At 34.4% G+C, this 17,754-nt stretch overlaps 1 protein-coding gene across 4 annotated transcripts in view; it reads left to right on the top strand.

Moving 5' to 3' along the window:
* The window catches only part of LOC126825281 (MOB kinase activator 2), an 82,173-nt gene extending 65,133 nt beyond the window's left edge, over positions 1 to 17,040 (top strand). For 3 of the 4 annotated variants that reach the window (XM_050554873.2, XM_050554871.2, XM_050554870.2), the window contains 3 exons: positions 7,474 to 7,570; positions 9,416 to 9,540; positions 14,146 to 17,040. In XM_050554873.2, the coding sequence (XP_050410830.1) occupies positions 7,474 to 7,570; positions 9,416 to 9,540; positions 14,146 to 14,489 (566 nt within the window). In that variant the 3' untranslated portion in view covers positions 14,490 to 17,040. The remainder of the gene's footprint in view (positions 1 to 7,473; positions 7,571 to 9,415; positions 9,541 to 14,145) is intronic. The other variant, XR_007681860.2, reaches the window with a different exon arrangement.
* The last annotated feature ends 714 nt before the right edge of the window (positions 17,041 to 17,754 follow it).

The raw sequence follows: 17,754 nt of genomic DNA, 5'->3' as shown, positions 1-17,754 counted from the left end.
ATGAAATTTCTCGACCAACATCGGGATCGAACATGGGACATCCAGTTTAGTGAACCAATGATGTCTTTCCCACTGAGGCTCCAATCAACATATTATACAATCGATACCACCTTGAGATCACTGCTAAAGACCACTCACTACATTCAAGCAATTTAATAAAACAAGATTGCACCAAATCTTAGTCCCAAAATGACATAGTTTGTGTTGAGTGGACTTTAAACCCCATTTTTTTGTCTATATATAGACCAGAGTCCAAAGGAATCCTTGCGTCTCTTCCCACCATGTTTTCATAGAAACTAGAACTGATTTTTTCTGATCTGTTTTATAGTAAATTGTGTTAATACCATGTCAGTCATTGATGTGGGTTGTTTCTCGATGTTAGATCTCTGCATCTCTAGCTTACTAATCAATAAAATAAACATCATCATTGTCTTGGAAACCTCAAAATTATTCTCCATTTAGTACAAAAAACATGAATGTTGTAGAGTTACATTAAACAGACACGCAGCATGTTATTTTACAAGACATACTACGCTCTCGTACTCATCCCTTCACAAACTCTTTCTATTTTCAATTAGATTTTGCTAATGACGTGAAGCATGTTATTTTACACATCTTTCTATTATATTACATAGGCATTGTATCTCTACTCCTATCCATTCAAAAACTCTCTCTACTTTCAGTCTTTCTATTATATGACATCCCAGCTATGCATTGTATCTCTACTTCTATTCATTCAGAAACTTTCTCTACTTTCAATTTGAATATGGACCCTGCTAATGACGTGGTGCATGTTATAAGACATCTTTCTATTATATGACATCCCGGCCATGCATTCTATCTCTTAGCCCATTCAGAGGCTTATTTTTAAACTAGTTCATAATCGCTGGGGTTTTTAAGACGGCATCGTGTTGCGTTCACACGTACTATAAGCCAAACCAGTTTAACTATTCTGGCATCTTCGGCCGGAGGTTAGAGTAAACTACGCATGGGTAGCTTCATATTCTTTATTCGGTTCTTGCACGCTTTCGATAACATTGGCACTGTCTGACCCTGATATTTTCACAGGAATGTAACTTAGTGCGTACTGCGCATGCTCAAAGCAAGGTGGAGCCGGGGTTTTTAAGCCAACCTGTTCAGATGGCTAAGATGAACCAGTTTAAAATTAAAAGCCGTCTCGAAGACAGGTCGCGAACTGGGGCTTTTAAACTTGTTTATTTGCCCCACATTTGCGTTCAGACGCTTAAGTTAAACTGGTTTGGTTTAACGATCCCTGGGGTTTTTAAACCAGTTCAACTTAAGCGTCTGAACGGGCTATCTGACTCCTATCCATTCAAAAACTCTCTCTACTTTCAATTTGAATATAGATCCTGCTAATGACGTGGAGAATGTTATTGTCCCCCGCCTTTCGAAGAAAGCAGGGGACTATTAAAATGGGTTCGTCCGTCTGTCTGTCCGTCTGTCTGTCCGTCACACTTTTTTGGACACAATAACTCTCTTCCTAATTGAGCTAGAATGTTCAAACTTGGTGTATGTGTTTATTAGGTCAATGCCTTGATGGAGTTCGAAGATGAGCATTTTCCGCTTAGGGTAAGCAGAGATAAGCAATTTGATTGGTTGATGCTTTGGGACACGATAACTCTCTTCCTAATTGGGCTAGAATGTTCAAACTTGGTGTATGTGTTGATTAGGTCAATGCCTTGATGGAGTTCGAAGATGAGCATTTTCCGCTTAGGGTAAGCAGAGATAAGCAATTTGATTGGTTGATGCTTTGGGACACGATAACTTTTAATTGAGCTAGAATGTTCAAACTTGGTGTATGTGTTTATTAGGTCAATGCCTTGATGGAGTTCGAAGATGAGCATTTTCCGCTTAGGGTAAGCAGAGATAAGCAATTTGATTGGTTGATACTTTGGGGCACGATAACTCTCTTCCTAATTGAGCTAGAATGTTCAAACTTGGTGTATGTGTTGATTAGGTCAATGCCTTGATGGAGTTCGAAGATGAGCATTTTCCGCTTAGGGTAAGCAGAGATAAGCAATTTGATTGGTTGATGCTTTGGGACACGATAACTTTAGTTCTAATTAAGTGAGATTGATGAAACTTGGTGTATAGTTTCATTACAGTAATACCTTGACTAAGTTTGATAATGAGCATTTTCTGCTCAGGGTAAGCAGAGCGATACGCAATTTGATTGGTCGAGACTTTGGAAAACAATAACTCTCCTACTTTGATTGTTAGACTATAAGTAAAGATATACTGTTTGATTGTTCAATACTTTGTAAAAGATAATTTGTGATAAATTTATATGTGTCCTCTAATTATTTTCCTATTTCGGCGGGGGACATCAGCCTCACTGTTGGCTTGTTTTACAAGACATCATACTATTATCTGACATCCCAGCTATGCACTCTATTTCTTACTCTGCTTTCATTTTGTACAGTGCCATTGAATGCATCTATTGCAGTAATGAATGCTATGTCAACTGTAATAAACATAAACTCTTTCTCACTAACTTTAAATTTTAGATATGTGTTAGGCCTCATTTACAAAAATTTAAACTAGAATATTTAGTTCTCATGAATTACACCACTGACGTCACAGACTTACTCATATCAAACTCTTGCTATTTCAAATTTCAAAAATTGGTTAGACCAATAACATTCTCTCGAAAATTAAGTCAGTTTCATTCATTCAAATTAATTTTAACATTGGTTATACAATTCATTCAGAAAGCACTGTTGAAATTTCTAAAACTTTTACATGTTGATGTCAACCCCAGGATAGAGTAATTAAACATGCATTATGCAAGAGCAAAATCTGCTTATTACAAGTCTTTCTTTAGGCCTGAAATATTATCTAAATTATCAATTAGACATTAATTAACTTATCCAGACCATAATAAACTCTCGATGTCAAGGCTAGCCTTCGATGTTGGCTGGATTAGATTCCTATATGCCGCTAATGGCTATTGATAATTAAATCAATAAAAGTGGATAATCGAGACTATGCTGTTTATATTAATGATTTTAGTAATGATGACCAAGACTATGCAAAAATTTCACACGCTTCTTTGTCGGCTCATAGTGGATCAATTTGACTGAAATTTTCAGCAAATTACCTTTACACTATCTAGTTTTTAACTATTATAGCGAGAACTGCCATCTCTTTATCTTATCTCCCATAATGTATCTTTAATTAAACTTTGCCCAGACAGCTACACTAGGGCTTACTCTTAAATTGAATCGGAGCAGAACAGTAGGACGTTAAACCCCATTTCATATCATTTCTTATATCGAATTCCAACTGCCAAGGGATCTTTTAGGTGCATGCCAATGTGTTCATGGGTCCTTGTTTTTTTTTTGTACTATCCGAAAGACTAAACAGTTGTCCTTGTAATTCCTTCCATAAGTACTGTTTTGCTCAAACTGGGCTAATGAAGACGGGCATACACCATAAATTTTGCTCGGACGGTACCACTAAGGCTAACTCATATCGAATTTCAACTGCCAAGGGATCTTCTACATGCACGCCAATGTGTACATTGATCCTCAGTTTTTAGTCCCATCCAAACGACTAGACAGCTGTCCTTGTCAGGCCCTCTGCACTGAACCACTGTGGCTTCTGATTAAAAATATTTTTTTAGCTTAGAATATAGGCGGTGCTATCTTGTTTTGACCCTATCCCATTTATATTTATACCGTCTGCAGAGGATGCCGATCCGAATATTGACAAATTTTCAGTTCATCATGTCCTTGTAAATACTGAAAGGAATTGAACCATTTGTCGACAAATATTCCTTTTAGAGATCCAGAAACTTTAAGAATAAATATGTTTATCACTCAAATGATTTAGTTGCTGTGGGCGATGTTTCCTTGCCTGGCAACCTATCTTTCATTTCATCCTATCTTTGTAAATACTGACAGGAATTGAACCATGTATGGGCCAATATATGTTTTAGATATTCTACTTTTACAATATTTTATCGGTAGTTTGCAATGGTCTCTATAAAACTGTGGTTCCCCCTTGTCAGTGATGCAGGACGGAGGGCCTGACAAGGACAGTAGTCTAGTTGTTCGGATGGAACGGAAAACCGAGGTCCCGTGTATACATTGGCGTGCACGTCAAAGATCCCTTGACAGTTGGAATTCGATATAAGAGTAGGCCATAGTGCTGCTGTCTGGGTAAAATTTCCCTCATAGCACACTGTAAGGTGTATGCTCGTCTTCATTAGCCCAGTTGGAAGCAGAACTGTAGAACGTTAAACCCCATTTCATTTCATTTCATTTCTCTACAGAACTCTTCCAGTAGCTGTTTATATACCGACATAGATTCCAGTTGCACAGAACGAGGGTCGGATAAGAAAATAAGAGAACTCACTGATTGATTCATTTACACGAATAACCTCACGCCCAATAAAACAAATAAATGTTTGTTTGAAGTCTGGTTATTCTAGAACCTTAGTCAATAACATCCAGGCTATTGTTGTAGACCTATGAATGACCTGTAGTCTAATTTCGTAGCACAACATGAAGAGATTGAGTTATTACCATAGATATGCTATAAACAAATAAAGGTGTTTTTTTTTCACTGCTGTTTCATTGTGAAACAATTTGATGGGGGGAAAAATCCCAAACTGAAGGTCTTTCATTCAAGCATGAATTCATTGTCATTAGTTACATATATTTATAACAGATGATTTTTATATTCTTTCTGTTTAATGAAAATAAATATATACTGAAGATCAACATTATAGTTCAAGCATGAATTAATTATCAGTGGTTTAAAGAGCAGATCTAGAGATTATAAAGTTGCTTTTGGTTGACTGAATTCATTCACTATTTACATTTGATATTTCACTCTTTACCACATATCTCAGAGAGAAAGAGAGTTTAATATCTTGTCATTAGCATACTTTCACACAAACTAGGTCATTTTGGGACTAACATTGTAGATTTTTTTTCATCAATTTGTTATCTCGTAGGGGTCTTTTAGCTGTGGCAGGAATCCTGGATTTTCTGGCATGTTTTCCCCTAGGTACAGGACGGGAGGGTCTGACAAGGACAGTCTGTAGTCCTGACGTGGTTTCCCTTTGTCAGTGGTGCAGGAAGGAGGGCCCGACAAAGACAGCTGTCTAGTCATTAGGATGGGACAAAAACTGAGGTCCCGTGTATACATTGGCGTGCATGTAAAAGATCCCTTGGCAGTTGGAATTCGATATAAGAGTAGACAATTGTGCTGCTGTCTGAGCAGAATTTCCCTAATAGCACACTGTATGGCGTATTCCCGTCTTCATTAGCCCATTCAGAGCAGAACAGTAGGACGTTAAACCCCATTTCATTTCATTTCATTGTCTAGTCGTTCAGATTGTACAAAAAGCCAAGGTCCTTTTGTAGACATTGACGGTTAGAATTTGAAATAAGATCAAGAATTGCCCCCTGGGATATAACTGTCTTCATAGCTCAGCCAGACGGTGCAAAACAGTAGGACGATACACCACATTTCATTTTTAATTTCGATTCAAGAATTTAATAGTCCTTTCATACTATTTAACTCAGTTGATGTGAGTACTTGAGTTCTATAAAGGTTATAATATAAGTACACTTCATATTCTTGACCTTTAGGTAAATATCTTCAACTATATTATAATCTTCAAGTGGAATTTACCTACATGCACTTAAAAACGTTCTGTTTGAAAATTGTACAGTTTAACATGTAACCTAGATATAAATGGTACACTTAACAGTTTTCTGTAAATATGATACACTCTTTCACAACACTATTTTATTTACCGAACACTAGGATATACGTATATATACCCCTTAGTTAAATAGACCTGATACATTTCACAATGAAATATGTATTTTATTGGGTGGATTGTAATTAATCGTGTGTGTCTATTAGTATTGTCAATATTGGATATACCAAGGTATTTATATAGTATTATTGTATGTATACAATGAAAATTAAAGCAACATTGCATGAGGTGGCTAATAGACATTTTCCTAATTTAAGATAAGAATGTAAAAAGGACTATATTCTGGTGGTTGTGAATATATTTGGATAGATTTGCAGGCCTGGAAATAATGGTTTTAGATGTACCTGGCAAAATGACAGTCACTAATGAAAAAGTACCTGACATTTTCAACTTAGTGCCGGACATGTATTAATAATATCAATAAAAAGACAAATCAGTGCCGGACAAAATGACAGGCTCCAAAGGTTTTGTGTGTCTGACAAAGCCGGAATCTGTGCCCGACATTGTCTGTGACAGGTGCCTTATTTCCAGCCTTGATTTGATATTTAGGTTTTATACTTTGTACACCAATTAAAGTAATATTCACAGACACTCGATAATACATGTATTGCAATAGAAAAAAATTCATATGAAACTCAATAAAACAAAATGTATATAATATATGAAACTCAAGAGAACAAAATGGATAACCAACTCAATAGAATATAAATGGATATATAGGAAACTCAATAGAACAAATGGATATACATATGAAACTCAATAGAACAAAATGGATATATACGAAACTCAATAGAACAAATTGATATACATATGAAATTCAATAGAACAAAATGTATACATGTATCAAACTCAATAGCACAAAATGGATATATATGAAACTCAGTAGAACAAAATAGATATATATATGAAACTCAATAGAGCACGGTAGATATATTTGAAACTCATTAGAACAAAATGGATATATATAAAACTCAATAGAACAAAATGGTTTTATGAATTCCAGAATAAAATGAAACATTGTGTAAACATAGAATAGCATAAAAAGGAAACATGGTATAAAGTACAACACAGTTGTCCCATATATATATTAGAAGTGGTGTGAGGTGTTCTAGAAGATTGAGTGTACATGTACCCAGCTTCATGCACTGAACAACCTATTGCTACAAGAGATATTGTGGACCACTAAATATAGAGAGATAATATGTCCCAGTATTTCTGTAGCTACAGTAGATCATGAAACACATACATTATATACGGATATTGTCCCAATATTTCTGTAGCTATATTAGATCATGGAACACATACAATATATAGAGATATGTCCCAGTATTTCTGTAGCTACATGTATATTAGATCATGGAACACGTACAATATATAGAGATAATATGTCCCAGTGTTTCTGTAGCTATATTAGATCTTGGAACACATACAATATACATGTATGTCCCAGTATTTCTTTAGCTATAGTAGATCATGAAACACATACAATATTCAGTATGCTGTGCAAGTTGCTCTATACCACTTCTCAATTAAGTTCACATGGATCATTTTAACATATTTTTATTATTCTTTTTTCTACATTCAACCGACTAACTTTTGTTATTGATGCTCTGCTTTCAAATTTATTGAAACATTTTTTGTTTGTGGTTTTTCAGCTATAACATTTTTTGTTTGTTGATTTTCAGCTATATAATTTTTTGTTTTTTATTTTTCAGCTATATCATTTTTTGACCATGTGAATTTAATGTATGGTGTTGTCTCTGAATACTGCACCCCTGAAACTTGTCCAGCCATGACAGCTCCTGGAAATGTGTAAGTTTACAGAATATTTTATCATCATTTATTTTCTCGAATGAGAGTGCCAATATCTATTAAACATACACTATGCAAGAGCTAAATCTGCCTATTGCAGGTCTTTCTTTAGGCCTGAAATGTTATCTAAATTATTAATTAGAAATTAATTAACTTATCCACACTATTATCAAATCTCGATGTCATCGCTAGCCTGCAATATTTACTGAATTAGGATCTGATTTGCTACTCAACTTTCATTCATGATTTAATCATAAAATGGATAATCGAGACTTATGTTTTTTATTGTACCGACTTTAGTAATGATGATTGAGGCTAGGCCAAAAATTCATTAACTGAATTCTCGGTTCAGACTAGATCAATTTGACTGTAATTTTCAGCAAATTCCTTTTACTTTATCCAGCTTTTAACTATGCCAGCTCTTTATCTAATCTCCCATAATGTATCTTTAAAGGATATAAAAAATGTACAATTCAATTAAAGAACACCAAATATGGTTACTAATAGCCCTAGTAAGCCGTCCGTCCCCAGGGTATTTTAACATTCTAGAATTCATCAATTATAGGTGTAAAGCTCATTCTACTTAATTCCCTGGAAACGTCCACGAAGTGTACATGTGATTCACGAAAAATCCTACAATTTATTTTGTTGAGCAAAGGGTAATTACCTTCTGGAAATAGAAACCAGAAGATTGTTGAAATGTACGGTACACAGAGGATTTAGAACTTCCATCAGGGAGTGTGTTAAAAAGATGCCATCACAGAGAACCAATTTTTATCACGATTATTACAGTCATCTGGTGATGATATGTACAACAATCTATAATGATAAAGTGTGTTAAATGTCCGTCAGATCTTTTTCTTATTCAATTTATTGGAAGTTGGACTCGAAACAAGATGATTTTTGCAAGATCAACGTTATTTAGGCTTCTCTGATAATATAAAAAATAATCGATTATATTTCGACAGTTGTCGGGTGAAAAAGATTTAGTTGTTGGTTGGCAGGTTGAATTCTTCCTGATAGAATAAAACTTCACAAGTAGTCGAGTAATTTCCGTCAAGATGTAGGATGTTTTTGTCTTCCTTTCAACTTGAATGGAATTGAAACAGTTGGTAGTAAATTGACCTGATGAACAATGCTTGTTTTTTTATGAAGAGCATTTGTTTTTTTGTCGACCATCGGAAGTGTCTGTCAAATAGACGAAACATTAATTGGCATATCACCAGTAAATATCTCAGATATCTCAAGTCTATACACTTGATGTAACCTTGATGTAGCTGATTATTTTAATAACGCGACTACAAATATACATTGCCTTTGTTCTGAGCGTGACCGACTGAGTCTCGGAGCATGATCAGCCAAATCTATGAACTTGATCGACTGATTTTCTGAACTTGATTGGCTGATTATCTGAACATGATCGGCTAATTATCCGAACATGATCAGCTGATTATCTGAACATGATTAGCTGATCCTCTTAGCGTTATCATCTGATTCTCTGAACATGATTAGCTGATCCTCTGAACGTGATCATCTGATTCTCTGAACATGATTAGCTGATGGTGAGGATCTACTAAGAATTGTATTTATACATACTAGACATAAATTTAAAAAGAAAACTACATCGGCAAATTTGTTCAAAACATGTTAGAATTATTTGTTTCCCCCCTCCCCCAAAAACTCAGATGCACCATGATTCAAATCAATAAAAAATGCATGTGAATAACGCTGTCATAGCTTTCTACTAGAAACAATAATTTTGGAAACAGCCTAAAATGGACAGTATTGTTTTGTTCTAGGCAATATTACTGGCATGAATATATTTGTATTGTTTATATTTTTCAGGCAATATTTCTGGCATGACGACAAAGGCAAAAAGTATAAATATCCAGCCTCACAATATATAGATTACGTCATGTCATTTATACAGAAAACAATAACAGATGAAACAGTCTTTCCTACTAAATTTGGTACGTTTTACAAACATATTTTACATTCTATGCTTGATAAAGACTGGAGAACCAAGCCTGTCAGGCACAGATTCAGGCTTTGTCAGGCACTAAACCTCTGGTGCCTGTCATTTTGTCCGGCACTGATTTGTTTTTTTTTATTGATATTATTAATACATGTCTGGCACTAAGTTGAAAATGTCAGGTTATTTCCAGGCCTGGAGAGAACCCTCGTCAAAACGTCGCTGAAATAAACTCTTCAAGTAACTTGTATTCCATATAATATTTTTCATGTGTTATATCATCACAGTGTACATGGCAACGTCTGTAAACTCACATGCTTGTTGCTAATGACAACGTTATCAACCGCTCATTCATCACGTCTTGTATTCTTATGGATACTAGGCCTATTTTTACCATAGAAATTGTTTTAATCTGGTTCCTTCCTTCTATTTTAATTCAGTTGCAAGACAGGAGGTCTGGCAAGGAACAGGGTCTAGTCTTTATATGGGTCGAAACACTGGGGTTGGTGGACAGATGAAATAATTCTTGACAAATGGAATTAGAAATAAGGGAAGATTGCAGCGCCACTTTCTGGGCAGAATTTCCCTCTTAGTGCACTGCATGGTGTATATGTCTGACTCGATTAGTCCAGTTTGAGCAGAACAGTAGGACTTTAAAGGACAATATTGGTGTCAGTCATTATAAAATATGTGATAGAGCTCATTAAATACATCCCAAATATAATTTTAACACAGAGATCATTGCTACGGGAGATTTTTTAACAAGCATGTGAAGAAACGGGAAGTGACGTCAAACATGACAAACATGAATTGTCCTTCTATATAACTGACTGAAGTAAGGAGCGGTAACAGACAAACGATCAAATTTCATTTCACTGATAATTCCGTTGAAGATGAAAAGTTGTTATATGAGACGATGAGAGGATGTTTGACAATTCAAAAAAAGAATTGGCTGTCAGTAGATAAAAGATAACGAACAAGTTAGAAAAAGTCCGTGCATTGCCATGTTTTTATTAAGAACAGAATGAATAAAAACCGGGGAATGCACAGGATTTTTCTACCTTTTCTCCTGTCCCTTATCTAGTGACAGCCAATTCTATTTTTGAATTGTGAGATACCCTCTCACCAGCCCATATAATAACTTTTCAACTTCAACGGAATTATCAGTGAAATGAAATTCGATCGTTTGTCTGTTATCGCTCGTTACTTCAGTCTGTTATATAGAAGGACAACTCGTGTTTGTCATGTTTGGCGTCACTTCCCGTTTCTTCACGTGCTTGTTACAAGTCTCCCGTAGCAATGATCTCTGTGTTAAAATTATATTTGGAATGTATTTAACCAGTTCTATCACATATGTAATAATGACTGACACCAATATTGTCCTTTAAACACGGTTAGTTACAAATTTTCTAGAATTGATTAACCTTTTTCCCCCCGGATGTAATCTAGCTTTAAACTTTACCAGGTTGATGTAAAGTACATGTTCTACATGTGTAATGTTTTTATTATACCCTGACCTCTTTTACATTATACAGTGACCTCTTGGTAACCCTAACAATATTTTGTTTTTTTATTGACTTTTGATGGTGGAACCTTTACCTGTCAAACTCAGTGTTAACCACCATTTGTTATGGTGTGATGTAGATACAGGGTGAACCATGTTTAATTTGGCTGTCTTTTGATGAAATATGACAAGTTTGACAGTTAATTAAATCCACTAATCCACAGTTTAAATCAAGATCATCAGTAGGATTCAGAATGACTAATGTATAAAATATAGGCCCTACATTTCGTTTTTATCTGGGGTTAGGCCTGTCATTACTTAAAGTGCCTTGATTCTATCCCACATTTGTACTAACGAAGAGTATATATATAAGGGTCACCTGCCTAACCTTGAGGTTTTCGCGGGGTCCTGTGGTTTCCTCCTTCTGCTACATGTAATTAAGGATTCCTTGTTGAAATAAAATTGTGCCATATGTTAATCCCAAAATGACCTAGTTTGTGTTGAGTGGATGTTAAACTTTTTAGCTTGCGTCATTTAATGATATCACAGTTTATATTAAGGACCAAGAACCAATATAATTAAGTATTATTTAGAGTTAATTATATTGAGTTTGAAATAGGGTATGCTGGTGATTTAGTCATTAAGACTTTGGCAAGCTAACCTACAGGTTCCCTGTTCAATCCCTGTGTTGACCAAGATAGTTCATCATTTTCCGGCGGGTTCCCCCTTGTCAGTGGTACAGGACAAAGGTGCTGGCCAGGGAACGTATAGTCATTCAGATTGGACGCAAAAACGAGGTACCTTAACAGTTGGAAGTCGATATAAAAGTAGGGCGTAGAGCAAAATATCCTTCATAGCACACTGTGTAAGGTGAATGTTGGTCTTTATTAGCCCAGTTGGTGCAGAACAATAGGATGTTAAACCCCATTTCATTTAAATATAACACAACACAGTTGTACGATAACTTTAACTTTAAATATCGACTTAATCAGAGTACCCTTGAATGTCTAAATAATAGTTTATATAACATTTGAAGCCAAATACTATATAACTTTAAATATGAACTTTTAATTAAATTCCAATTGTACATGACAAGGAGTAGAGTGGTCTGTCCAACCTCCTGGGTTTTCTCCCACCTCTCTCTCTCTCTCTCTCTCTCTCTAATTAAATTACTTTCTGTTAAACATGTTACCTTGAGTTTTATGTTTATTGTAAGATGGGTGTCCAAACTGGTTGATTTTCCTCCAGTTTCCTCCCCCCCTCTCTCTCTCTCTCTCTCTCTCTCTCTCTAATTAAATTACTTTCTGTTAAACATGTTACCTTGAGTTTTATGTTTATTGTAAGATGGGTGTCTATAGATAAACATGCTATAAACTCTACGTACTTAGACACATAAATCTAGGGTGGGGTTACGTTATGGAATAATTTTACACAAAATTTTAATTAGAACATAAATTACCAGCTAAAATAGAATCAACAGTACATGCAGCAAGTTTGAAAATTGAAAATATGAGACAGAATGGCTAGAGTTGAGGTGTTCGAAAGCTGATCAAGAGCACAATAATATTATAATTATAACCTGGGTAATAGACTTGGAATTTATCAGGTTGTACAGGTTATAAATAACATTCTAGCAGTCGAACAACTGAAACCTGGTGTTAAAGATATATCACATAATAATATTTGTTAAACATACATAATGCAAGAGCTAAATCTGCCTATTGCAGGTCTTTCTGTAGGCCAGAAATGTTATCTAAAATATTAATTAGACATTAATTAACTTATCCAGACCATAATGAACTTTCAATGTTATCGCTAGCCCGCGATATTTACTGGATTAGAATCCTGTCTGCTGCTTAAAGCTCATTGATAATTAAATTAAAAAAATGGATAATCGAGACTATGTTTTTTATCGTACCGACATAAGTAATGATGACCGAGACTAGGTCCAGAATTCAATCGCTAAATTCTCAGTTCAGAGTGGATCAATTTGACTGAAATTTTCAGCAAATTCCCTTTACATTATCTAGTTTTTAACTGTTATAGTGAGAACTGCCAGCTCTTTATGTAGTCTCCCATAATGTATCTTTAAATTTAAATTTAAAGGGCAAATACAGTCTTCAGACTTAAATACATAAAATATAAACTATATTGGTTCAAAAGTGATTAAAATAAACTAATTCTAACATCATCCAATGATTTCATTCCCAAATTTTACCATCTTTGAATCAAGCCTGGTGAAGGCACCTGTTACAGACATTGTCAAGTACAAATTATCACACAGTGTATAAAGAGGGAGATATAGAGGGACATACAGCAACCTTTCACTGACTCTTGTCAGACACAAATTATTAGATATTGAACTGACAACTTTATGGATAACATTCACTAGGTTTATTAACTGCAACGTTTCAATGAGGATACTCTCACCGTTATCATTGCTTGATGAGTATCCTCATTGAAACGTTGCAGTTAATAAACCTAGTGAATGTTACCCATAAAGTTGTCAGTTAATTATATATCCCGTTCACTAAATGGCTTTCAAAGATACAAATTATCACACAACATATATATTATAATAAAAATATTGTGCAATAATTTGTGTCTGATAAAGTCTGTGACAGGTGCCTTAACCCTTAACCTGTCTACGTAATTTTGAAGTCATGAAGTCAAGTGGTCAGGCTAAAAGGCTAAAGTGAAATATTTTGTATGCCTATTTCAAAAGACTACTGTCGGATAATTATAAGTGATAGACTCTTGACAGTCTTGACACCAATAAAAAAGTTGAAGGGGATATGTTTTTCTCAATGCCCTTGACAAGACAAATTCCTGTCTGACACTCATATCAATTAAATGCAAAACTAAATGCTCAAATGAGGCTTAGAAAAAGGTTCTTACTGTGGCCAACTTTTGTCGGCCATGACCACTTAGCTGTATAACGTTATGGTGACTATAATCGACATAGACCGGTTAAGGGTTAATCAGTGCAGGCTTGCTTAGAACCATCAACCCTTTTTTTTTGGGCAAAATTTGAACAGTTAAAACTTTACATTGTAAATATGGGTATAAGATCTAATAATTTCATTTCTGTAATTTCAGGTGAAGTCTTCCCGAGTTCATTTGAAACAATCGTAAAGAAAATACATAAATGTTTATTTCATGTGTTAGCGCATATCTTTCACGCTCATTATAAGGAAGCCATACAGTTAGGCATTCACGGTCATATAAACAGTCTATTTACGCACTTCATGGTGTTCAATATGAACTTTGAACTGTTAGAAGAAAAAGATACGGACATTATGCAGGACTTGGTTCAAGCGTTAATAAAATCGTTACAAGATCATAGTAATAAATTGAAACAGGAAATAGAGGAACAGAACAATAAAAATAGTCAGGATGATAATATGGAGAATAAGGAAAATAAGGAAAACAGAAGTTCGTAGCCATTGTGTTTACCCCATGTCTTTCACGTGTTAATGTGCATTTGCCTTGATGTATAATATATATATATAACACCAATTATTTAATAACTTGTGACCTTTGACCTGCAGGTGAGGATACAAGTGTAGTTCACCTGTGTCTTTGATATTTGTAACAGAGGGATAGAAACTGTCAATCATATTGCTACAGCAGCCAATGACAGATTGTGAAAAAGACACCTTATCGCATTCAAATAATATTTTGGCTGGTTTGACAGATTTTTGTTCGGGAAGAACTGAATTTTTGAAAAGAAGTGTAAGTGTTGGTTTGTGATTTAAATATAAATGTGATCTACCAGTATTTAATGTAACGAAGGCAGTGATTGATTATATATGACAGGATCTACACCAGTGATCTCCCTTTACATATTGTATCTCTACTTTCAGTTTCTTGATTATCTTATCCAGCCTTAGAACTCCTGAACGAAAGTCACATCAAGGACAATATGATCCGTTATTTCTATATATGGTGTTAAACATTACAGTTGCTATGTGTAACGGGACAGTTTCTAGATTGCAGAAATAGTTCTATATTTTCATTTAGTCGAATCTCAACAAAAATATAGACTGCTTTTAGAAGAAAAAGAATGTTAATTCGATTAAAAAAGAATAATTATTATAGGTGTAAAAATACGTAGGAAAATTGTTAAATTTGATTTGTGATATGTTAGTGTTTTGGTTAATACATACAGTATGATCCACAAAATAATTGTGCCGAATAAGCGGTTCGTGATGACCAGAATTTTAGCAAAAATTATTTGGATAAGTCTGCATTGAAAGGAACAGACCAAGATGTCTGATTGTCAGATGTTGAAATAACAATCGTGAGCTGATTAGAGAGTGTGTGTTTAATCCGTCGGATATGATATGATACAATCTGATTGAAATACAGATCTATATTTCTAGGGGTTTACCCCACAGTTCCGCGCAGAGAACGCCAAGAAGTCACCGTAATAGACCGTTTCATTGGCAAATTCCTCACATCAATAAGAATGATTATTATACAACAACTCTCGAAGATCCTAGTGTAATAAAGACAAGTAAAAACGAAATTTTGAACTATAAAAAAACGAAAGGAAATAGGATCTGTGTTTTAGTCAGATTGGATATGATACAAAATGTTGATACTTATAGAACGTAAATAAGGGAATATTTTGCATAAAATTGTATTTATTATTTTAATGTATGTATTTATGTTTTAAATCTGCGGTCCAGATCGTAGCGTGTCTGCAGAAGTTTTGTGTCATGTGATTTATGTTCATGTTTTTACTTCAAAGATTCGACTATGCATATTATCTTGCAAAGTCTTTATTCAGATTTTTGTAGTTTTCTGGAAATCTCTTCTTTTTTTTTTAAAATGTTACATCTTTAGATGTACATGACAGCACTAATTGTTATGAAACATGGGAAAAAATATTTTGTTTCCTTCCCCACTTCTTTGTAAAATTGTTGTAAAATTAACACTGGGGACATTGTAGTCGAGTGGACAAGGTGCTGAATTAGAAGGCTGTGGGTTTTGGTATGATGTTTGGCACCTGTGAAAGTGACAAGGTAAACAAAGCTTAGTCGTTAGGAAAACCGAGATCCTTGGTGTGCACTTGGGGGTTTGGTGGCCGAATGGTTATTGCATGGGCGTTGAATTGGAAGGTCTGTCATTGAGTTAAGTGTTGTTGATTTGTTTGGATAGAAAAAAAATATATGATAAAATAATTTGAACTATTACAAAGACTTATTAAATAAAACAGGTATCATTCTCACATGATTGGGTGGAGTTGTAGATTTTTTATAAATTGTAGGTGTAGGTATTAAATGTCAATCATGTACTTCATTGAATATTAGTAAATTTAGAGATAAATAGTCAGATTGTATTCAATATACATTAGTAAAGGGAGATAACTCCATCTTCCATTCCATTTTGTTTGTGTCTGTCTGCTATCAAAGCTTAGAATGCTAATAGCTTAGATTTAATTATGAAATAAAATCTTTGTTGGGGTTGGGGAAATAGTAGATATTGACTAATGTGAATTTATTGTGCATCTACATGTATCTCAAATTCAAAGATTTGACAAAATTGTTAGATATGAGACAATTCGAAAGCGAATATAATTGATCTTCTATGGTCTTGAAAGAAAATGCGTAGGCCCTATCTAGTCACTATCTGGAGTGATGGCTTTAGAAGTTTGAGAAGTGAGCTGTATAACATAAACCTAGTGAATTGATGACCATGATTTAATTGCCAGTGTTAGAAATGCTGTGGATTTAATACTGATAACTGCCTTGTTCAATATTTCCTTAGATTACAAAGTAAGATTTTATTGTAAGTTTATTACTGGTAGTTGCTTCTAGAGTACTTTTCTGATATTCTTCCAATTATTAGATCAATCTGTTTTTATTCTTGTTTTTGTTTCATGATTTGTTGGTACTTGTCTATTGTTTCTGGTATTAAGGTTTATAATTAACACGTTTTTATCAGGACTAAGAATTATTCATAATACTAAAATACAACTATCTGACATAACTCTCACAGGCACTGCCTGGTCAAAATACAAGTATATGACATAAACTCATACAGTCTTGTCAAAATACAACTATCTGACATACACTCACACAGGCACTGCCTTGTCAAAATACAAGTATATGACATAAACTCATACATTCTTGTCAAAATACAACTATCTGACATACACTCACACAGGCACTGCCTTGTCAAAATGTCACACAATTCAGCCAACATATTTGGCATATTATTTAGATGAAAGTCTTTTGATACATGTATTCAATCTTGAATTGAACAGATGCTAGGGTACAAGTACAACAGTTGGCTACTACAAACAACAGTTGTTTGGCTATGTCAGCCCTTACTGTAATAACAGTTGGTTGGCTATGTCATTAATTCTTACTGTAATAACAGGAAGTGGTATCTGGTGTTCTAGAAAGAGTAAGCAATCCTTTTTATTTATAATGATGGATGTGGAGGTATTGTTTGTGTTTGTGAATGGCAGACATTTAAACTGATTGAAATGCGGTCGCCATTTAATGATTTAATAAAAAAATAAAGATGCAAGGCTAAGTGTCGATTTTAATATGTTGTCAAAGCTTCAAACAGTGATAACTTGGCTCAGAATAAAGAAATTTGAATGAAATTTTGAATATATTCATTTCTAATTATCTATTTTTGAATTATTATAACAAGAACAGTCAGCTCTTTATTTAAATCTTACATAATGCA

The sequence above is a fragment of the Patella vulgata genome, chromosome 6 (assembly GCF_932274485.2).
Source record: "Patella vulgata chromosome 6, xgPatVulg1.2, whole genome shotgun sequence".
NCBI lineage: Eukaryota > Metazoa > Mollusca > Gastropoda > Patellidae > Patella > Patella vulgata.
The sequence above is the reverse complement of the archived record's forward strand: the minus strand, read 5'-3'. Positions and strand labels throughout refer to the sequence as shown.